Source organism: Nansenia antarctica, assembly GCF_963989245.1.
Source record: "Nansenia antarctica genome assembly, chromosome: 1".
Taxonomy (NCBI): domain Eukaryota; kingdom Metazoa; phylum Chordata; class Actinopteri; order Argentiniformes; family Microstomatidae; genus Nansenia; species Nansenia antarctica.
Window position 1 is genome coordinate 31,840,958 of NC_137674.1, and position 24,343 is coordinate 31,865,300.

Here is a 24,343-nt window from a genome sequence, read left to right on the forward strand (position 1 = left end):
GACGCTTAAGTTGTGGGTTCGATTCCCGCTGGGACCATATACTGACATGTATGCACTCGACTAAATGGCTAATGAGAACGGAGCTTGGGTGCCAGAGTGATTTATTTCACTGTGGTTCCATACAACCGTGACGCACATTTCTCCATCAGCTCGTCTTTCTGAGTGGCACGTCTTAAGCAACAGCTGTGGTGCTGGAGGGGCTGGTTTCGACATCGTCCTGTAGACATGTGTGTGTGAGATGCGCAGGAGACCTGACATTAAAAGCTGCGATCATTCTCTTGTTGGGTCTCGAGTGTCTCGGCGGAGGTGTCTTGCTGTCTGTCGCCATCGCTTCCTCATCTGTTTGACTGATGTTTCGTGAAACGTTTGACTCTCGTAACTCCCATAGAAAAGGGAGGAAGGCGCTCGCCGTAGATCCAAGATGTCGGCACGTATACAGCGCGACAGCGAGCGTTTTGCCAGATTGCGCAACCTAGTGATCATTTGCCTACTAATCTCATCTTTTATGGCTTTTGCACTAGGGTTAGGGTTAGTTAGGTTCTGGCTAGATGCCGGATGTTTTTGGTGTCGTTGTACTTGGACTCTGCCAATGACAATTAAATTGAATCTTGAATCTCAATCCGAACAGTGCCACAGGGGTTTGTCACCGTGCCAGGTGGATATCAACGGCTTTATGATGCTGTAACTCTGCCGCCATCCCATGCGAAAAAAAGCGGACTCAGTGGACAGCCAGTTTATCGGGGCCCTAGAGGCGATGCGCTCATCTTATGATGCTCAATCCGAAACATGTGACTCGACAAACGACCATCAATAAAACAAAGTTTGTTTTAGATTTGCCGTGACAGATTATGTTTGTGTTCCAACATTTGTTTTTCTTGATACGTATTTCAATGCTTTCCCAGAGGAAAAAGATGTGTTGTGGCAATCCTGTAGCAATACCGATGATTTAGATGAACTGTAGGGGAGGGCAGCTAGTGTAGAATACTGTAGTCTGGCACCGTGCCATAGAGGCATATCTGGGATGATTGCAGTAGTTCTCCAAACAAACACGGAGGTTATTAAGGAGCATTTTACACTTTTGGCTGTGGATTTAGATGTTTGAACTGAGCTATTTGTTTAGTAAATCTCTCCAGGGCTGTGGGAAACTTTGTTCGCATGGGTATTGTTGTTAAAGAGAGAGAGTATCGCTGCACTCTGGTGTCAGTGTCAGGGACATGAAGAAGCGTATACAGATGGCTTGCTGCGTCTCGTAACAGGCCCTTCTCAAGCACAACCAACAGAGGATGACAGTGTAAAATCACACCACTGAAAACAGTAAACAACATTTTTCAGCAGCTTATGGGCTTTCGCCGCCCAACACACACCCCCTTTCAGATGGTCCCTCATTAAGTATAAGAGGCCTGGCTATGTTGTGTGTGTGAGCGTGAGAGAATGTGCGTGTGTGTATGTGTGTGTGTGTGTGTGTGTGTGTGTGTGTGTGTGTATGTGTGTATGTGTGTGTGTGTGTGTGTGTGTGTGCGCGTCTGTGTGTGAGTGTGCGCGCACTCTTGTGCCTGTGTGTGCGCCTGTGTGTCTACGTGTGTGTGTGTGCGTGTGTGTGTGTGTGTGCACTGTGTGTGTGCTGTGTCTTGGTCTTGATCTTGATCTTGCCGTGTTTGTCACCAGTGCTTCGGTCACCACCACCACCACAAGTCGCCCTCTGTGTTCCAGTCCAATTAGCTTCCCGCTTCCAGGTAGCTAGCCTGATGCATCCTGGGAGCTCCCCTCGTCTCTGATTGGCCAGAAGCAGCGAATGATCTTCGTGTGTTAGCCACATGTGCCTTAGCGTGTGGTTAGACACCTCTACAGTAGGCCCTGGTTTCTCTGCATGAGACGTCCAGTGAGTGGTTCCATCGGCTCTTCACACGCAGTTGAGGAGATGAAAGCGGAACTTGTTGCTGGTACTTGAAGCCCTCTTTCAGCCCCGTCGATTTGAACATAGCATCCCCTGTCTTTATTGACGCTCGGGGGCTTGTAAACGTACACATGGTAGTGGTTTGGTCTCTTGGACTCTTGAGTGCTTGCTCTCTCTGCTTCTCTCTCTCTCTCTCTCTCTCTCTCTCTCTCTCTCTCTCTCTCCCACCCTCTCTCTCTCTCTGACTCAGAGACTAGCCTTGTCAGCTCCCTTGCCCTGGCATGTCTTTCTGTTTACTGTTTGCCAGTGACTTTGGGAGTAAAGCACCTTTGAAGAGAGGGATCCGTTTCATCTGGTTTCTCAGGGTTTCTCATTCAGGTTTCTGTACGGTCCCCGTCACAGAGGCTCGGTCTCAAAGCGGCTTAGCGTACGTAGTCGGACTTCAAACGCAGGTCAGTGTCATGATCGGTATTGTGAGGTGACGTTGACATACCAAGCACCCCGGGGTTGCTGGGAGAGGAAGTATTAGACGGTTATCTGGAGGACTGGGCGGATTGATCTGATTAGTGGAGAGGAAGAAGGGGCCCAAACGGGCTGAAGGGAAATCTTGGGAAGCCATCTTGACAAGGTACTTGTGTCAAGTGTGGGAAAACTGACTCTGGGGTCTCGGGGTCGTCGGTCTGCGGCTGGTTATGTAGACGTAGGTTAGCCCCTGTGGCTAAGTCTGTCTTTGTGTGGTGGCGAAGGGTCAAAGCTGCTGTTTTAAGAGGATTTAAGTGGATGTACAGTAGCCTTCTGGAAAAAACTTGGGGGTTAGGGTTAGGAACTTCCGTTTCTTAATGCTTGGATTCGAATCACGTCACCGTGGTTACCTAACGTTCTAGAGCTCTGAGGCTCTGAGAAACTGTCGCTCGGTTGAAACCCAGTGACTTGTTTGGCACTACTATGACAGAGTAATATAATAATATGATGTATATTTATATATATATATATAAATATATTTTATCCGAGGCGACTTACATTGCAGTGAGCGCATTCGTTTCTCGGCCCATTGCGGTCCCGGCGGATCACGTTACGTTAATGTACTTCTAACTCCAGAAACCAGAAATGTGGCCGGTTCGGCACGGCGGTTGAATATGGGCGAAGTGGGGAGCGTTAAAGTTTAGTATGAGACTGTAAGTGTGGTATTTAAAAGCCAGTTACACGGGTGAGGAAGTTCAGTGGTGTTGGTTCAGACAGCGGGCCCGCTGCCCACCATGATGCCATGGGTACAAACAGACCTCGCCACCGCAGAGTTGGCCCCACCTGTGCCACCAGTCTCCCCACCCCCCCACCCCCCCTGCCCCGGCTCTCCTCTCTCTCTCCGCCCTGAAAGGATCATTAGTTCTGGCTGGCTGCATCCTCTTTGTGGCATGGCGATTACTCGCCTGTGCAGACCGCCGACAGGGTTGCTAGACGTTCCCGGCGCTCTCTGCTGTGTTTTTGTGTTGTCTGCGGAAGCCGCGCCCCCCCCCCACACTCCCCGCTCATGTCCCAGAGTATGTGTGTGTGTGTCTGTGTGTCTGGTCAGTGATTTCAGAAGGGAAAACAAAACATTGCTTGTGTGGCGGCTCAGACAAAGCACCTCCCCGCTCTGGAGCAAGGTGGGATGGCTGTCTGAGGCCTGTCAGCTGATGGCCCTGCTCACCAGACTGCCACAACAGTCCAGCCCTAGCTCTGGCCCCAGCACTGACCCAGCCCCAGCCCCAGCCCAGCCCCAGCCCCAGCCACAGCCCTGGCCCCAGCCGCAGCACTGACCCAGCCCCAGCCCCAGCACTGACCCAGCCCCAGCACTGACCCATTCCCAGCCCCAGCACTGACCCAGCCCCAGCCTAGCCCTGAACCAGTCCCAGCCCTGACTCAGCCTAGCCCTGAACCAGTCCAGCCCTAGCCCTTCTCTTCCCCAGGCCTCAGCTCTTCCCAAGCCCCAGCCTGGGCCAGCCCTCTGGACTCAGCCACAGATCCTATCACCAACCTCAGTTTGCTGGCCTGTGAGTAAACCCCAGCATATGGCTAACCAGCTGACGCAACTCCGCCGCCTCCACCACAAACTGGGCAGTAGCGGAGCATAGCACTGGTCTCCAGTGGACCGGGGTTTACATGCGCTACCCAAGAAGCCTAAATCATGGTTTCATGTTTACTGTCTCTTTCTAAGGCGAGTTTCTGAGACTGCTTTCTCTGCTTCTCTGGGACTTGTTTCCCCCCCCCTCTCTCCTTCCCTTCCTCGTGTAACAAGGTAGGATACCTGTTTCTTGAAACCTGAAGCAGACTCGGGGACATCCCTGCCCTCCCATGTCTTCTGTGCCAGCCCTGCCACGTACAAAGGTCCACAGAATAGTGTTCCTCCTTTTCTCTGGGACATTGTTCAGGCCTTTCTGCATGAGAAAGAATTCGGGCCCTCTCACTCACTCACTCTCCCTGGCGGTAATCTCGTTGGAGATCTGACAATAAGGGGAAGGGGGTTACCAGGGAGAGAGACACACACACACGCACACAGGCACACACACACGCAGGCGCACACGCACACAGGCAGACAGACACACACATTTACACACACAAACACGCACACAGACAGACACACACACACATTTACACACACAAACACGCACACAGACAGACACACAAACACATTAGCACACACACACGCACGCCCACACACACACCCACACAGACACACACACACACACACACACACACACACACACACACATTCGCAGCTGCAGTGCTGCTGCCTCCCCCGGAGACACCAGGATCACGTATTTTGATCCACAAATATTTATCCGAAGCGCGAGAGAGCGAGGAGCTGTGAGGTCTGTCTCTGAGAGGAGGACGTCGGTTTAGCCGTCGCTCTCACGGCCTCCTCCTGACTGTTACAGTATCATCACACCCGCGGCACGACCTCTGACTTGTACGTTTCTCTCTCCCGTGACCCCCCGACTGTGCCGTCGTCTGCTCCGAACCACCAACCAACCAACCAACCAAGACCCAGTTCCTTTCTCCAGGAAGTGAACAACCCAGAGTCCTTCAGCTGTAACAGGCCCAGCGGGGGCAGCGGGCAGGCAGGCCGCCAGACCTCCACGGCTTTACGTTAGAGGGGACGGAGGTCCTGATGTTGTGTCCCTTTGCGGACGCCACTTTTATAAAAACCTGAGGACAGGACCAGAAACCCACCGCGGCCCGGCGGTACTAAGACAGCTTTGTTCTCCGCTGACTCGCGTCCAAAGTCAGTCGGTGAAACAGAACTCACATTGTGAGCTTTTTCCATGAGTAAACTCGGGCTGTCAACAGAGCCTCCTCTGCCCAAGCCGAGCTGCTCTAGTCAGACCGAAGACTGCGCTCCTTGTGCCCCGGGGGTAGACACAAAATAACTCATTTCCAAAGAGGTGGAGTTTTTTTTCCTATTTTTTTTTTCACAGCTTCTTCTGCTGTGCCAGAAATATGCATTGTTTACTATAGGACCTTTCTGTGGTAATAAAAACCCATTTCCGTTTCCCACCTCAAGCCCAGCCTCATGTTTGGTACTGTGTGTGTGTGTGTGTGTGTGTGTGTATGTGTGTCTATGTGTGTCTATGTGTGTCTATGTGTGTCTATGTGTGTCTATGTGTGTATGTGTGTGTATGTGTGTGTGTGTGTGTGTGTGTGTGTGTGTGTGTGTGGGTGGTTGCTAGGTATATGGGGTTGCTAGGTATATGGGGTTGCTAGGTATATGGGGTTGCTAGGTTTTCCATGCTATCTCAGCACTCGAACAAGAGAACGTGTTGGCCGTGTTCTGCAGTCTGAGTTTATCACGCATGCCAAATTAGGCCTTTGTGTTTCTTGTTTGTCGGAGCGCTGGAGAACAGCCACCATTGTGATACAGAGATTGCTCCTGTGGCCACAGACTAGCTAATTACCCTATTTGCTCTTTTCGATAGAAAACACAAACAGAAAGAGACTGAAATCTATTCTCCGCCGAATTTTCCACCCCTTTTTTGTCCGCCTTTCAGTGTACATAAATGTCGTCTCGAGGAAATGATATTAATTAGATCTCCAGGGGCTGGACCGTTTCCACCAATGATTACAATCCCACAATCCCTTTCATTTGAATGACAATAGCCTGTCTGCCAGCTGCTCTGCCCCCCTCCCCTCCCACCCAGCCTTTATAACAAGTGAATACGTAATCTGTCTTCCCTCAGACAAAAACACACCGAAAAGTGTTATTCAAAGCAAACATTGAGGATCTTCTATGGCTGGTTTTCTATGGGACGGACATGTTTTTGTGTTCATATGCAAACCACTCTCTCTCTCTCTCTCTCTCTCTCTCTCTCTCTCTCTCTTTCTCTCTCTCTCTCACTCGACTAACAGTATCGAGCTCTGTGTAGCATTTTCATTTGCGAAATAACAACCTCTTGAAACCAAGCCGTCAAACTGACGTTTATTTAACTCCCAGTGTAGGAATTAGGCCAAAAACCGTTAAAAAGGGGGGGGGGGGGGTTGGTAGCCTAGCCTGCTTTAATTCAGGGGGTTTTCCCCCCTCACTCTTTCTATGACACTATTCAGTAACAACGTCGATCAATGCGAGCTTTGTGAGCCCTGCCTCTCACTGTTCACAGGTTCCTAGCTAGCGCAAACAGTACAGTACAGATACCTCACGCTCACACTGTGTTGATTCAGGGGAAGGGGGAAAAAATCCAACGCTTCCTTCATCCTCAATTACATCTGTCAAATACTCTCCCCTCTAAATATGACTCCCTCTCCCGTGCTCGCCAGTCACCACCTCACTTTTCAACTTCTTTTCTGGGTCAGGGTCCAAAATAAAACTTCAAACGGCTACTTCAACTTCAACCGGATAGATTAACATGCCAGCCGGGCATTGGGTCGCACCGATACGTTACAGAAAAGTTTGTCCGGTGGAGAAATAATACCTGAGATATTCGCTGTGCGCTGCTGTGTTGGTGGGGGTACAGTGGAGGCAACAGAACCCCGAACCCACCCACCCCCCTTGGGGTGGTGTGGGCTCTGTCCCGATTTGCCATTTCAGTTTCCCATCTGGTGGGACCTGGGGGATCCGCTTACAGGTCCTCAAATGTCAAAGATGAGGCACATCCTCCGCTAGGGTCGTGTTGCACGGGGAGACGGATCGACCGCCACTGACTTCAGCAGTCTGGGAAGGCCATCAACTGGAACCCTTCAGCTTCTGGGGGCCGCCGCCCCACACAAGCCCAACCGACAAACCCCCGTTACGCAATTTTTTTGACTTAATCTTATTTTCTCTCTCTCTCTCTCTCTCTCTCTCTCTCTCTCTCTCTCTCTCTCCCCCCAAAAGCCACATGCATGCAAGGATTCTCAAGTATTCCTCTTTACTCAATCATAACCCATGTCATGGCTCTCTCCAATGAGGCAATTAGTTATTTATTAGCTTCATTGCGTTGCCTCTGCCCAAAACCCAAGGGAGGACATAAAGTAGAAGTGTAATTACCAGTTTTCCCCACTCTCTCATCAATCATGCGCACAGCATTATACTGCTTTATTCCACCCTCTCTCTCTCTCCCTCTCTCTCCCCCTCTCTCTCGGTCCCTCTCTCTCTGTCCCTCTCTTTCTCTCTCTCTCCCACTCTCTCTCTCTCTCTCACTCTCTCCCTGTCTCTCTCCCTCTCTTTCTGTCCCTCTCTCTCTCCCCCCCTCTCTCTCTCTCTCTCACTCACTCGCTCCCTCTCTCTCTCTCCCTCTCTCTCTCACTCACTCGCTCTCTCTCTCTCTCTCTCTCCCTCCCTCTCTCCTGTAGGTCGACAGTACGTATATCCCCCACCGCTCTGAGAAGTGGTGAGACCTGTGAAAAGACTTAGGCACTGACAATTATAGGCCAGGACGTGTGTAGCAGGCAGCACCCAATCCCTGGACTTGGGGGGGGGGCGCTTCTGTATACATTACAGTGGCAGGGAGAACCAAAATAAACAGTGGCTAGAGATTGTGGGGTAATCCAAGCTTTGTAAGGTAGCTACTGTTCTTCTCCTACAATGTCAGTATAGAAGGGGCGAAGCGCTCTACTTTCCTTTTCCTGACTGGCGTCCAAAATACACCCGTGAGCCGTGCCCCTACACCGTCCCCCGTCCCCCCGGCCCCATTCCCCCCCGCCCCCCCCTCCCGCAACCCCTAACAAGGGTATCAGAACCATTATGTCGGCTCTGGCAAATAAATAGACAAATGGTTTCCTGGTATGCCCAGTGAAGGGAGGAGATATTCTAAAATAAGCCCCAGGCAGCAGAGAGACAGAGAGGACAAAACGGACAGTGTTTGAACATCGCCTGGTGTTGTGAATTCACCCGTGGGGGGGTGAGATGGAGAGAGAGAGGGTGAGATGGAGAGAGAGAGGGGTGAGATGGAGAGAGAGAGAGGGTGAGATGGAGAGAGAGAGAGGGTGTTCGGTTGGTCGTGAGTCAGTCGGTTGGTTCTGGGGTAGTGCAGACAGCTAGCTAGGCAGGGATGGGCAGACGGGACCAGGGTACTGCCCGGCCCGGCCCGGTCCAGACAGGATGTGCTGCGGGAGGCCCAGAGCCTGGTCGTGTCTACAGCCCCGGCCTCTCGGCCCGGTAGAACAGGATGCAGTAAAGCTGTCAGACCAGAGTGAAGGGGATCTGATGACTGCACTGGGCTGTGTGTGTGTGTGTGTGTGTGTGTGTGTGTGTGTGTGTGTGTGTGTGCGTGCATGTGCCTGCGTGTGTGTGTCTGTATGCTCGTGCGTGTGTGTGCGTGTGTGTCTGTATGCGTTTATGTGCGCGCGTGTGTGTGAACTCAGTCCTCAGACTGCAACATGAGCACCACTGTTCCACACTCGTCCACTAACACTGCATGCAGGAGACGAGACACCCCCCCCCCTCCTCCCCCCTCCCAGCGAACAGTGTGGCCACTGTTGGGAGTCTGGAGCGGTTGGAAGGTGCTGTTACAGTATGCCTTACAGAGGACTTGTTATTGTATGTGTGTGTGCGCGTGTGTGTTAATGTGCGTGTGTGTGTGTGTGTGTGTGTGTGTGCGCGCGTCTGTGCGCGTCTGTGTGTGTGTGTGCGTGCCTGTGTGTGTGTGTGTTCCAGAGGAGCTGAAGTGCGCTGGCACCACTTGCCCGGCCCTGCCCGCCGTGCCCCCGCCGTGCCCCGAGGGTTCGGTCCTGACCAAGAGCTACACGCCCCCTGCTGGCTGCTGCCCCACGGTGCCGCCCCAGTGCACCTGCGACCTCCGCGCGTGCCTCAAGCCCCAGTGCCCCCCCGGGCACAGAGCCGCGTCGCTCAGCCAGGCCAGTGGTCAGCCAGGGGATTGCTGCGACCTCATAGAATGCCAGAAAGGTAACGTATATTATACACTATATATAGATATATAGATATATATACCAATATGCTCAACGGAAGTGCAGTGTCAAAGAGTTCCTGTCTGGTCACACATCCAAAGGGAAGAGGTTCAACAGTTCATTGATGGGAATACTTTTTATGTTATATATATGCCTTGGAAAACTTTTGTTTTTCGAAAACTGAGGAAAAGTTGAGCCGGCGCGTGACATTTCAACGCCTTTGCGAAAGGCAATTATTTCGCCTCAGAACAGAACGTCCCTCTTGACCGACGCGTCCGGAGATGAAAAGGAGAGTGAGTAATTAGATGGTAATTACTGCTGGGCTGTTTTGTCAAGTCTCTCTCAGCCACTGGCGAGTGTGTGAGGAAGGGGGGGACGGTTCAAAGACATTTTTCCAGGGGTGTATCCGCAAATAATCTCGACGAAACGAACGCCCCTGCGGGGATATTAATCATAATGGGCCTCGTTATGCAGATTGTTATGAGTCTGGAACATGTTTTCTTCCTGTTGTTTTGTCCTGTGTGTGTGTGTGTGTGTGTGTGGGTGTGTATGTGTGTGTGTGTGTGTGTGTGTGTGTGTGAGTATATGTGTGCGTGTGCGTGTGTGTGTGTGTGAGTATATGCGTGTACATGTATATGTATATGTGTGCGTGCGTGTGTGTGTGTGTGTGTCTGTGTGTGTGTGTGAGCATATCCGTGCGTGTGTATGTGTGTGAGCGCGTGCGTGAGTGTGTGTGTGTGAGAGCAGATGTTGACCGAGAGGCCAGGCCACTCTCCCTCTCCTCCTCCTCCTCCCCCTGCCCAGAGTGAGAGCGGTTTCACACTCTCCGACTCTCCGCGGCCTGGCAGGGTGAGGCAGGCGGGCGGGCGAGCGGGCGGGCGGGCGGGCGGGCGGGGAGAGAGGGGAGAGAGACCAGGGCTGTTTACTCTGTGCTCCCAGCAAATATTCGCTGTTTTACCAACAGAACAAATTCCCATTCTGGCCCCTCCGCGTCTCATAAATGAGTGCTGTGTCCCGGAATTAATGGACTTAACGAGGTCAGTGACCAGAAAAGTGCTTAGGCTACCAATATGCTCAACAGAAGTGCAGTGTCAAAGAGTTCCTGTCTGGTCACACATCCAAAGGGAAGAGGTTCAACAGTTCATTGATGGGAATGCTTTTTATGTTCCCCCAGTCTGCCCGGGGGAGGGTAATCGAGTCAGGCAGGCCTGCGGGGGCTGAATGGCGGGTGCGGGGGCCGGGGGATCAGTGTTTTGATAACAAGTGTCGGGTGCTCTTTGGACCTGTAGCTTGACGCCCTTTGTGCTGCCCCTACTGGAGGTTAGGACTGCATGACTGAGCCCACATCACAAAGATACCATGGAGGTGGGGGGAGGGTGGGGTGGGTGGGGGGGGGGGCCGGGCATGAAGACATGGCACTGACCGGGGGGGGGGGGGGGGGTCACACACACACATATACACACACACAAACACACACCCTCCCAGGCTCCCCCCTCAAGACCTCATCAGAACAAAAACACAACAACAACAACAACGACATACCCCCCCACATGGGTTGTGCCGCTCGCATACACGTACCTACACCGCACACACACACACACACACACACACACACACACACACACACACACACACACACACGGACATGGACACGCAATTATTATTATCATGGACAAATTTGGGATTCCTCAAATATTTTCACAAACATTATAGATAGATAGATAGATAGAGAGAGAGAACATAAAGTCGTCCGTCCGTCCGTCCGTCCGTCCCCCCCCGGTGCCAACGGCCCGCCCCCCCCCTGGTGAAGGGTGGGTGTTTGCGTAGGCCCAGGGCTTGGCTGCTGGTGGATATCTGGTCTCGGTTAGTGTGCAGAGCACTATGACAATAGCCCCTGACCTGTGTTCTTTGGCTATCTTTGACGACAGACTGTTTCCAGCGGCTGGCTGAAGAATGGGTCTGGATGGCTGGGCAGAGCTGCCACTGCCTCCCCGCTCCCCCGGTCTGAGGTCATTTGATATTACAGATGGTCCTGGATGATGACCCCCTCCCCCTTCGCCCCCCCCCCCCCCCCCTTTTAAACAGCAGTCCTACTGTTTATCGAGCCTGAGACACATCCACCCAGTCTGGACTCCGGGTCATGTGGAGTGGGTTTACTCACCTCTAGGACCGGCCAGGACAAGGACACTTTCACCGCAGGGGTGAAGAGTTTACATGGCATGTTTTTTTTGGGGACCATTTAGCAGACTCTTTTATCCCCCAAAAGATTAAAAAATGTGTCTCCTTGGAGTAACTTAGGGCTGAGTGCCTTACTCAAGGGCACACTTTAGTGGTGGTGTTCCCTTAAAGGTGGGATTTGAACTTGTGACGTTCTGATCTACCAGTCCAACTCACTATACACTATACACTAGACACCACCTTGGTGGTGGTGGTGGTGGTGTGATGTGGTACAATGCAATGGTAGAACATCTCTGTTACCACCAGTAATGCAGTCTGTCTGTCTGTCTGTCTGGCTTGTTGAGAGAAATGTGTGATAAAAGTTTTGTCCTAGACATCCTTATCTCGAGGAGACAAACAATCACTGTTTTGCACATTCACTGTTTTTGCTTTCACACGACGACGCCACTGGGGAGAACATTCCTGTTTAGAATGAGCTGTGATGACTATCATTTGTGGCTTTCGCATTTTTTGGCCTTCTGAGGAGAAGGACGAGCAACTCCCCGTCAACCCTGTGATGAGTGATTGAGGGCGGTTCACACAGGGTCAGGGTCCCATCCCCATCCTCTGATTTGGAGAGAGAGAGAAGGAACTGGAAATCAGAAAAGCACGACAGGAATGTAGTGCCTCTGCCGCAGAGTTTGCGTTAGGGATTAACATTAACAAATACTGCGGAAATCACATGTGCACATCCTGTCACGTGACTTCCTATTGTTTCCGCGAGCGTTAAAAAATGCGTCCGTGCCTGGTCCCGTATGACTCCAGCCTGGGTTCAACGTGCTTATTGCATTTTCTCATGCTTGGTTATGCTGCACGCGAAGGCGCGGCAGGGGCAGGGGTAGGGGCAGGGGCAGGGGCAGGGGCAGGGGCAGGGGTAGGGGCAGGGGTAGGGGCAGGGGCAGGGGCAGGGGTAGGGGCAGGGGCAGGGGTAGGGGTAGGGGCAGGGGCAGGGGCAGGGGTAGGGGTAGGGGCAGGGGTAGGGGCAGGGGCAGTGGTAGGGGCAGGGGCAGGGGCAGACGGGGCATGGAGGGAGAGAGGGAGAGAGACAGATGGAGAGAAAGAAAGAGAGTGTGAGAGAAAGAAAGAAAGAGAGAGGGGGGAAAAAACAAATCCTCTCTTTACTTTCAACTCAGTTGGCCCACCTGCTTTGTATTAGAGAGCAGGGGCTGGTCCGGGGGGGGGGGGCAGAGGGGTCAGCAGAGGGGCTGCAGCACTCAGGGTATGGTCTACAGATGCTGCCATCACACCCCCCACCATCATCACCACCCCCACCCTCACATGCAAGCCTTAATGGAGGTACATCTGGTGGCATCTGGGCATCCTTCACTACCACTGTAGGAGTACTCCCATCAAACCTGTCTGTCGTGTGTATATATATATATATATACACAACAGTATATCAAACCGATGACTTTTTACGTTACGTAAACCGCCGCTCTGTGGCGGAGCTCCACACATGTCGATGTCGAGAAGTTCACGTGCTCCTGCGGTCGTCGTGGTTCCCTGCGGTCGTCGTGGTTCCCTATAGCGGTTGAGGTCACGGGGAAGCCGCAGTGTTACGGCCCAGATTCGCGAGGCCGCTATAGCGTGTTGTGAAGGAAGGGGACGTGTGGTGATCTGTCCCTGGTGTCGTCTCTCTCTCTGTCTCTCTCTCTGTCTCTCTCTCTGTCTCTCTCTCTCTGTGTTTTGGAAATAAACACGCCGGACGGAGTTGAGAGACTTTCTCTCAACTTTCCCTTCTCTCTCTCTCAGTGTGTGGTGGTGGTGTCCCTTCTCTCTCTCTCAGTGTGTGGTGGCGGTGTCTCAGTGTCTCAGTGTGTGGTGGTGGTGTCTCAGTGTCTCAGTGTGTGGTGGTAGTGTCCCTTCTCTCTCTCTCTCAGTGTGTGGTGGTGGTGTCTCAGTGTGTGTGGTGGCAGTGTCCCTTCTCTCTCTCCCAGTGTGTGGTGGTGGTGTCCCTTCAGGCACTCTGTCTCTGTCCCTCTTAGTCACACACACACACATTATCTCTCTCTCTCTCTCTCTCTCTCTCACACACACACACACAAACACACACATTATCTCACTCTCTCTCTCTCTCTCTCTCTCTCACACACCCTCTCTCTCTCTGTCTCTCTTCCTGAGGAGCAGGACGTGCAGCGAGCCGACCCCAGCGTGTCTGCCGAGGCGGCTGCACCGTGCGCCTTGTTATCTCTGTCTAATGATGCGGACAGCAGCCATTGTTCTGCCGACCGGTGCGTAGAGAGACGAGACACCGGAGGTTTCCGGTACTTTACGCCCCGCTTTCACCGGGCCCCCCCCCCTCCCACCCCCGTCTCTCCTCTGCTGTCTGCCAGCACCAGCACCAAGCCCAACCCCCCCCCCCCCACCTCCCCCACAGAGCTCTGCTCCCCAGACCACACTGTACTGTAGTCTGTAGTACACCCCCCACCCCCCCGCTGCTGTTTTCTTTTACCCCAGCGCCGGACTCCCCCGACGCCCCCCCCCCCACCCCACCATCCCCCCGCCACCCCAAGGCTTCACAGATCTCTGTGAAATTCCACCTCATGAAGTTGGCTTCATTGTCTAATATGTTTTGGAGCTGTTTCTCCCCCCCCACCGCCACCCCCACCCCCTCCCGCCCCTAGGGCTTAGCCACAAACGCCTAGCTCAGCAAGATTCTCCTCAGAAAAAACAAATGGCCGCCTCTCTCTGGCCGTGTTCACAGGCAGCTGTGGATGAATGGTGGCCGTTTATCAATTCATCAATGGATACCACAACAACAACCGACCGCAAAAAAACCTGGGTTGACCTGGGTTGATCATGTTTTAATTGGGGGGGAGGGAGGGAGGGAGGGAGGGGGGTGCAAAAGTTTTTTTTCCAGCGGCCAGATGGATCATATGGTATGAAAAAAAACAAAACAAAACTCTGGCCCCCAGCTTTTAAACCGTACCAAATGTGATAGACAGACAGGCATTGACATAATAGGTTCATTCATCAGTCTTGAGTGTACAGCGTGTTAGGTATTAGGATCCCCCTTCTGGCGTTCAGGTTGACAGTCAACGGCTGTTTCCTCTTCCACTCCCCCCCCCCCCACCCCCACACCCCCAGTTTCTCCCAAGTGCAGCTACAACAAGAAGGAGTTTTCCGAGGGGGAAGTGTACCGCATGGACCCCTGCTGGCTGTGTCAGTGCCGCGGGGGGATCTCCTTCTGTTCCAAGGCGGAATGCGCGGAACTCGACTGTGAGAACTTCTACATCCCCGAGGGAGAATGCTGTCCTGTCTGTATAGGTACGTACTCATCCTTCTTTCCCTCCCTCCCACACTCCATCTTCCCCCTCTCTCCGACACATGGCACAAGACCCCTAAGGTCCCAAATACCTCACATACGATGAACCCTAGTCGCCTAGACGACAGTACAGTGTGTGTGTTCGACGCGTAAGTAGATTCCCCTGGTGACCCATGAGAACACAGTGAACAATGTAACATCCTGCCTCGTGGACATTTTAAAACGTTTAGCAGAAGACGCTATTATCCAAAGCGACTTATACAATTTTGAGATTGTCTCCCTGTGAGTAAGTCAGGGCTAAGTGCCTTCACTCAGCGGCACACTAGCGGTGGTTGTTTCCCCCAGGTGGGGGATTTGAACTCATGACCTTCTGGTGATCACCCGTCCCAACTCACTGTCCACTAGGCCACCACTACCACCCTGGATAAACAGTCGGAGATTCTGTAGAGCGTGATTTAGTAGTAGTCGTAGTGGTTTATTTCCCTCCTTTTTTGTGTATGAACAGAGAAAACACATCTCAGTACGGCGTTTGACCAAGAGAGTAGCAGAGCTGTGGTGTGTGGTGTGTGTGAGTTGGCACAGGTAGGGACTAGGGGAGGCCCTCTCTCTCACTCTCATTAGCGGGGCTGGTGAGTGGAGGCCGGCCAGCCAGGCTAGCCAGGCTAACTGACCCCTTTACTGCAGGTGCCAGGAGGAACAGAGGCTGCCTCACTCCACCCCTCCCCCCCCTCCCCCCCCAGGGGCCCCCACCGACACCCCCGCCCCGCTGCTACGACCTTAATGGCTTCCGTCCAGATCCAGCTGTAACCCCGCCGCGGTCGTTAACATCGCCCTGCGTTACAAGGGACGGGCCGGTTTCGAGAAGAAGGGAGCGGCCTCTCTCTCTCTCTCTCTCTCTCTCTCTCTCTCTCTCTCTCTCTCTCTCTGTCTCTCTGTCTCTCTCTCTCTCTCTGTCTCTCTCTCTCTCTCTCTGTCTCTCTCTCTCTCTCTCTCTCGTCAGGACATTTGGAAACATACAAAAAAACGTCCTTTGAGGTCACGACGTGAATATCTGGCTGGCTTTATTAGGGGGGGGGGAGGGAGAGACCCCTTTTGTGGATGACCTCCCTCTTTTAAACACATGACCCCCCCCACCGCCCTCTCAGACGCAGGTAGAAACTCTGATGCAACAGACTTGGAGCTGTTAAAAGGGGGATTTGGAGGGCCTGTGCACGTGGCCAACACATTACATTACACACAGTCTACTGATGCATGCTGGGTGTGGTGGTGGTGGTAGTAGTAGTAGTGCTAGTGCTAGGCAGGGCTGCCTTTGGTCGGTCTAATTGATCAGACACATGAGAGGGAGGGACGGAGGGAGGGAGAGAGGGATGGAGGAAGGGATAAGAGGAAGGAAAGGAGACAGGGAGGGAGGTTTGCTGTAGGTTATTGTGGGTCATAGGCGGAGGTACACCTGGAATGCACAGGCCTTCAGATGCTGGGGAATGCTTTCATGTTGAGTCCCTGGGAGCCATGAGGAGAGCTTGTCTGGGTGCGTAGCGCGCTGAGGAAGACATCAGGGGTGTTAGTGAGCTGAGCTGGGGGGGGGCTGGGGGGGCTGGGGGGGCTGGGCGGGGGGTTACGACCAGAACACCTGGTTATGTGCTTTATTGACCAGGACCTAAAATGGTAAACGGACTGCACTTACATAGCGCCTTATTCCTAAAGCCTGCTTTACAATGACCTCTCGTTCACCCGTTCACACACCGACGGCGGCAAGCTACCACGCAAGGCGCCGGCCCCCGCTCATGAGCGGGAGCAATTTGGGGTTCTGTGTCTTACCCCCGAGGACACCTCGTACACGCGGCCAGCCGGGGATCGAACCACCGAACCGCGGACCTTGAGTTCATTAGACAGTCTAGGCTCGACCTCCTGGGCCACCGCAGGCCACCTCAGGTACTGCACCTGACGGCCGCGCTGCCATCACGTCAAGGCTCGGTGAAATTGTGAAATGTTAAATCCATCTGGGGGTAGAGAGATAGAGTCATACTGTGTGGTTATGGAGCTGAGAATGGTTTTCTGTCAAAGCAGCTGGTTTATTTTTAGGCTTATTGTTCTTATTGTTCAATGTGTGAAAGATGGAGATGAGGGAGAGAGAGAGAGAGAGAGGGTGAAGGAGAGAAAAGAAGGGTATATTCATACTGAGGTAATCATACCCAGATGGACAGAATCACGGCCAAAACTGTGCTGAAATCAAACTGGGCAAATAGGACTCCATCCTTGGGGAGACATCTGAACTGCGTGGATACACACACACACACGTGCGCACACACACACGCGCACACACATACACACACACACATACACGCACACACACACACACACACATACACGCACACACACACACACACACACATTACGCCACCCTGAGACCACCATCCAACTCCATAAGGCACGGCATGTGTAATGGCCTGCCTCTGTTACCAATAAACCGGGTAAAACAAAAACAATTATGATCATTTATGGTAAACTCTTAAGTCATCTAAACTGCTTCCCAGAATTGTGAGGGTACTCGTACATCACCTCAAACGGAGCAGAAAGAGCTCTCTGACGTGCTTCTTTTTAACACAAAAAAAAAAAGAACAGTCAGATTTCTCGTTTTTCGGTTGGGGACTTCAACAAACACGTCATGCGTGTAACGTAACGCTCTTAAACGGGGGTTTCTCTCTCTGCTTTCTTGCTTTCAAAGTGACATTTACGACGCTGAACTCTGGTCTGGTCTGGCCTTCGGCCTTCCCTGTGGGAGGGGGGACCACGGTTGAAACCGTATCTGTGTCGCCCGCCGCCATGGGCGGGGTGGGGACGTTAGGGTCCGCGTCAACGTTAACCCCTCCCCTCTGGGGATCCGCTGGACGCCGTAGCGACAGGAAATGAACGATCTTCCCGCCCCGTCCCTCGTCCGTTCGTGGTTTTAATTATCGCGTCTCCCTCTCCCCGCATGACACATTCACGACACCCTCTCTGTCTAGCTCTCCTTACATAGGCCCTGCATCATCGTACATATATCCCCCGATGCACTGTTACTTAACCTAAACACCCCCCCCCCCCCCCCCCCCCCCCCCCTCTCTAACCTCCGTCAGCCTCCTTCTAGAATGTTCTCCCACAAGTCTTGGTGTTGGGCCAGGTCCGAGAGAGAGAGAGAGAGAGACAGAGAGAGAGAGAGAGCTCCTAGAGTGTACCACTTCCTCCACCTCTGCTTCCACTCCAGACTGTCTTAACTCAATTACGTTGGATGGCGTGCATGTGTACAGTACGAACACAGATGTGTGTTCACGCACGCGATACACAACAACAACAGTAATTCATCCACCTGGGAGGAGATTATGTGTGTTATTTGCAGTATTCTTGTAGTTATGGCTTTTATTATTATTGGGTTAGTGTTTTTTTTCTTTTCTTTTTTTTCCTGAGTCAGGGACACGGGTTACACAAACCTCTGGCACTTGTTAAGACCCGTATCCCATGACGATGTACAGTAGAGTACCTCAGACTCCGCAAGCCTTCCCTCCTCGCCTAAACCCTGGCCTGTGTGTGTGTGTGTGTGTTTCCCTCTCTCTCTGTCTCTCTTTCTCCATCTCTCTCCCCCCCCTCTCCCTCTCTCCCCCCCTCTATCTCTCTCCCCCCCTCTCTCTCTCTCCCTCCCCCTCTCTCATACTCTCTTTCCCTCCCTCCCTCTCTCTCTCTCTCTCTCCCCCACTCTCTCTACCCCCCCTCTCTCTCTCTCTCCCCCCTTCTCTCTCGCTCTCTCCCCAGACGTGGAGCTGTTGTCCCTGGACAGTACGGAGGCCAGCTGCTGGGTGAACAACAAGCTGCGGGGCCACGAGGAGCAGTGGAAGGAGGACGACTGCACCTTCTGCCAGTGTGTGGACGGGGAGCCCCACTGCACCGCCATGGCCTGCAAGCAGAGCTGCCAGAACCCCGTCAAGATCCCCGGGGGAGTGCTGCCCCTTCTGCGAAGGTACGGACGAAAGACCACCACCACCAGAGAACACACACACACACACACACACACACACGAAAGGATGCCGAATAACACACACACACACACACATATACGCACACAAAAAAAAGGACTGCAACGAATACACACACACACACTCACATAAGGACACCGAAGAACACACACACACATATACGCACACACAAAAGGACACCAATGAATACACACACACACACACACACACACACATACACACATAGAAAAGGACACCAAAGAAACACACACACACACGCACACACAAAAGGACATACACACACACAAACAAAATGACACCAAAGAACTACGATTCTCATCCTGTGACTGGGGCAGACACACACACACGTGCAGCACGCGGTCACACTGCGTCCCATGGTGATCACACACTCTTTAACTCTTTCACTTTATCCGAGGACACTGTAGGCCTATGTAATTAAAAAACGCATTCAAACCTCCCTCATTGAGACTCCATTAACACTCTGGCTTAATGGCGTGGGGGTAATTGAGGACGGTCTTCTTGGTCCAGCTATGTGGAGGAGGGCTGGAGGCCATGTTGACAGCTTGTTAAAGGGGGAGGCCCCGGTGCATTCTTAAGACGGCAGGGTTCTTTGTGTTCCTTTATTACCCCCGGCCAGGCCCAGTGGGACCCACCTGTGTGAGCCGGGGCCCGCCTGCCTGATAGAGGCCTGGCTTAATTGGACCGGAGCACTTTTATGCTACGAGCTTAATTAGTTACGGCTTGTTAGACAGGCGGAGCTCTCTGAGGGGGGGGGGGGGAGACGTTGGTTTGATAATGGAAGGACGGGGCGGGGGGAGTGTCCTCACACACACACACACACACACACACACACACACACACACGTGCGTGCACACACACATATACACCAGGACAGAACAACACACACGCACACACACACACACATCATATACACCAGGACAGAACACACACACGCACGCACGCACACACACACACACACACACACACACACACACACACATATATATATATATACACACACACATGGGCACACATGCGTAAAAACACACCAGGACAGAAGACACACACACATACCAGGATAGAACACACGTACACATGGACACACACACACACACACACACACACCAGGACAGAACACACAGACACACAGACACACCGACACACAAACACACACACACACACACATATATATACACACATGGGCACACATGTGTAAATACACACCAGGACAGAAACACACACACACGCGACAGTCCAACGTCTGGTCCTGGACCCAACCCAGGGATGTTCCTCTGCTGTGTGTTCGAGCTGCACCAGGCCCGGCCCGGCCTCCCGGACCCTCTCTGACAGTTTATTTAGACGCTGAGAGGTGCTGACTCACCCCTGCCCCGCCCCCATCTCCCCCGCCCCCCCCCCCTCCGACAGAGAGGGTCTTCCTGCCTTAATCACCCAGCATTTATGTTTAATCATGCTCACACTCTGAAGGGAGCAACGTGGAGCTTGGAACATTGTATAACCATGACAGATACAATTTATCACGAGCATAGGAAGAGAGGGGAGGGGGGTGTGGGGGGGCGAGGGGGGGGGGGTGGGGGGTATTTCCCCGGTTTCCCGGACACAGATGGATTCTGGTCCCAATCTCCTCCTCCTTCGTTGAACGTGGTCCAGGAATGCATAACATGCTTGTTTTCTCTCATTAAAACCACATAACTGGTAATGAGACAGGACTGTGAGAGTATGAGTCAACAACTGTATACAGCGTGGCCTGGGGTGGTCGGGTGGTCTCTTGCCCAATGGCCTCTACAGTTAAGACAGTCGAATCCGGCCCGTGCCCTAGCCTGCTGACATACCCTCTTACCCTCCTTACTTTCCTGTTTTTCTCCACGGTCTATCCAATGAACACATTTTGTGACAGCAGCTGGTGAATCCGGGAACAAGCCACCAACCGACGGACCAGTCAGACTTTTATTCCAAAAAACGTAAACAACTTTCAGCGTTGTTGAAAATCAATGACACACTCGCTAGACAAGCCAAAACATTGTAATGCGGTGGATTCGGTGAGTAATCCCCACTACTATCTAGTTAGTGTAGAGTAGTAGGGGATTACTCACCGAATCCGTTGCATTGCAATGTTTTGGCTTGAGTCATTGATTTTCAAATGTATTTACATTTTTCTGAATGAATCCCAGCCATCGACCTATCCTGCAAGTCATCTCTCCTCTCTCTCTCTCTCTCTCTCTCTCTCTCACCCATCCTTCCTGTCAATCTCTACTGTCTTCATCCCAATAAAGGAGAAATGCCCTAAAAAAACATAGGGAGAGGGGGAGGGAGAGAAAGGGAGAGAGAGAGATAGAAAGAGAGAGAGGGGGTGAGAGTGAGGGAGGGAGGGAGGGAGGGAGAGTGAGAAAGAGAGAGAGACAGACAGACAGACAGACAGACAGACAGAGAGGGAGAAAGAGAGACAGAGAGAGAGAGGGAAACACAGGGTTTAGGCAGGGAAGGCTTGGAAAAAAAAAGAAACTGCATACACACACACGTCCACAAAATGTCAGACGACAACGTTGTCAGACGAGGTGTGTGAGCCTCTCTCTCTCCCTCCTTCTGTCTCACTCTCTCTCTCTCTCTCTTCTCTCTCTCTCTCTCTCTCTCTCTCTCTCTCTCTCTCTCTCTCTCCCGTGTTCCACAGAGCCCTCGTACGAGACGGTCAAGCCCCATCCTGTGTCCCCGCCTGGAGAACTGCTCCCTGTCTGGGAGGGACTGTCCCTACGGCTTCCAGCAGGACAGCAACGGCTGTCTGCTCTGCCAGTGTCTCAACAGTGAGTGGTCCTCCCCCCCCCGGCACACAAAGGGTTAACCCCTCATACACCACACACGTGTGTAAACGCAACACGGCGCCTAACACGGAAAAATCCCATCCATCTCTGACAACATTGTTTCCCCAGCCCCACACCAACATGAGTACACACACACACACACACACACACACACACACACACAACACAGAAACACACACAACACCGATATTGATCAAGACCTCATTTGTGTCTCCATGGCTACTACAGTCATTAGCAATTCTGTTGCAAGGAATCGTCCGATGAAAAAAGCCCTACGGCAAAACCCCAGGAGTTTGATGGATGGAGCCCGTCGTGTACGCTGACCTCTGTTTGACCTCTTTCAGATGACTCCTGCCCTGACCTGGGGAAATACTGCTCCCTGCAATGCCCCTGGGATACGAGAAGGACGACTTCGGCTGTGAGGTGTGTGAGTGCAGCACGCCCGTGCCCAAGTGTCGCCCTCTGGTCTGCAGCAAGACCTGCCCCTACGGATACGTGTAAGTCCACCCCCCCCCCCCCCCCACCCCCGTGTGTGTGTGTGAGAGAGAGAGAGATAATGTGTGTGTTTGTGTGTGTGAGAGAGAGGGAGAGAGAGAAACATAGTGTGTGTGTGTGTGTGTGTGTGCGCGTGTGCGTGTGCGTGTGCGTGTGCGTGTGTGTGCATATGCGTGTGCGTGTGTGTGTGTGCGGTTGACCCAAGTGGTCTCTGATGGAAAAAAAGCACCATTAAGCACCGGCCATCCATCATCCATGTTTTCCACCTGATCAAAGGCTCTCCTAGCGAACGGTAGTAGTGTTCTCCGACTGAAGTACCGTACTACTGAGGTGACAGCGTGGTTAGCGTGGTTTATGATTGACATCGTGGCATACCTTCTCATTATTACAGGAAACAAAGATCACTTGGCTCTATAGTCTGTGGTTATCTGACTGTTTGGACTGTTCTTCAGTCATGGACTGTGTTTTTGTCCTTTGTGGGAAGATTGGAGTTTACTTTGACAAGCGCACCTCTCGTCTGCGAAGGAGTGTCGTCACTGGTAACGCAAGACAAGTTTATTTGTATGGCACATTTCATACAACAGGGGCAATCAATTCAAAGTGCTTGACATACAGACAGCATTAAAAAGATACATCAAGAGGAGAAACTGGAGAGAGACTCTAAAGGGAAGCTGTTTTTATTTATTAATTTTTTTGCCGTTTTTTGGGACATTTCTGCTTCATCGGGATAGAGACTGTAAAGATGGACAGGAAGGTTGGGTGAGAGGGAGGAGGGATGACATGCAGGATAGGTCGATGGCCGGAATCGAACGAGGGACCCTGCGATTATGCGGCATGCGCCTTAGTGAGCTGCACCACGGGTTTCTGTTGGACCGGCGCCTCCGGAGAGCCTTAGCGCTGAGGTGCGTCACGCTGGCAGAGGGTAGAGAACAGAGAAGTAGAGAGAAAGTAAAAGTTGTGGTCAGATGATGGTGGTGCCCAGCGGGTAGCCTCCCCGCCAGTTAAACCTTGGCAGAGGGAGAAGGCAGCGTTATTCAGTTCATCATTATATCCTAATGATTACCGACCTGGCGGCTGCACCAACGCCCCTCCTGCTTGGATCAAAAGGAGATCGCTCTGGGGGCCAATCAGAAGCCTTAATCCTGGCCCTGTGTGAGAGCGGTGCAGTGTGAGGTCTGCCTAGCACCACCCCTCCCCCCCTCCACCACCACCACCCCTCTCTTCCCTCCCTCGCTCTTCTCTCCTCTAATCCCCCCCTTTAACTCAATGAAACATCTGGAATCACTCTGCTACGCTCCACTCTCTCTCTCTCTCTCTCTCTCCCCCCCCCCCCAGCAGCACTTTCATTTCATAAATCATCTTTCCCGTCTCAAAACAATCATAAAAAAAAAACACACACACACACACAAAAAGCTGCCTTTATGAGACTGTATATACAGCAGGACTGTATTCAGGGGGTATGTCAACCATGCTTTCTCTCTCTCTCTCTCTCTCTCTCTCTCTCTCTCTCTCTCTCTCTCTCTCTGGAGCCTTGAGATGGGCCTGATAGGTCTGCACAGGATGCTAGCAGAGAGAGAGAGAGAGAGAGAGAGAGAGAAAGAAAGAGAGAGAGAGAGCCCTGTGCCCCTGGGGATGGTTGGGGGGGGGGGTGTTGGGGGGGACAGGAGCAGGAAGCGGTGGCTACATCACTCAGAAGCGCCAGCTGAAGCGCTAGGCCTCAGAAGTCCTCAATCCCTCCCTGAGCCGACCCAGACCCACAATACATCTATCTTCTTCTCACACAGTGAGAGAGAAGGGGGGAGGAGGGGGAGGAGGAGGGGAGGGGGGGTCTTCATATCCTATAATGGAACCGAAAAAAGACCCACAGAACGTTGGCTGCTGCGTTCATGACCCCCCCCCCCCCCCCCCTCCAGAGAGCTCTCATGTGCATCACATCACATCCACGGACGCCAGGCGACGATGATGTGTTTCGACGACGTGGCACGCCGCAAAAACGCGTGACGATGGATTAAAAACCTCCTCAACCGCTTGGTCCTTTACGGTCCTGACGGTCTTCTGTTCCCAGTGGAGAGGGAAGGAGAGAGGGAGAGAGAGAGGAGGGGAGGAGAGAGAGAGAGAGAGGGAGGGAAGGAGAGATGGGGAAGGAGAGAGAGGAGGGAAGGAGAGAGGAGAGGGAGGGAAGGAGTGAGAGAGGTGGGAGGAAGGAGAGAGAGAGAGGGAGGAGAGAGAGAGAGAGAGGGAGGAGAGAGAGAGAGAGAGAGAGAGAGAGAGAGAG

At 52.7% G+C, this 24,343-nt stretch overlaps 1 protein-coding gene across 1 annotated transcript in view; it reads left to right on the forward strand.

Moving 5' to 3' along the window:
* Positions 1–24,343, forward strand: part of LOC308158514 (cysteine-rich motor neuron 1 protein) — a gene marked incomplete at both ends in the record, with an annotated part of 44,574 nt that overhangs the window by 8,614 nt on the left and 11,617 nt on the right. Inside the window, 8 exon segments of the mRNA XM_080532154.1 lie at positions 9,000–9,248; positions 14,555–14,734; positions 18,519–18,694; positions 18,696–18,723; positions 21,426–21,445; positions 21,447–21,555; positions 21,918–21,962; positions 21,965–22,070. Coding sequence (XP_080388280.1) covers positions 9,000–9,248; positions 14,555–14,734; positions 18,519–18,694; positions 18,696–18,723; positions 21,426–21,445; positions 21,447–21,555; positions 21,918–21,962; positions 21,965–22,070 — 913 coding nt within the window.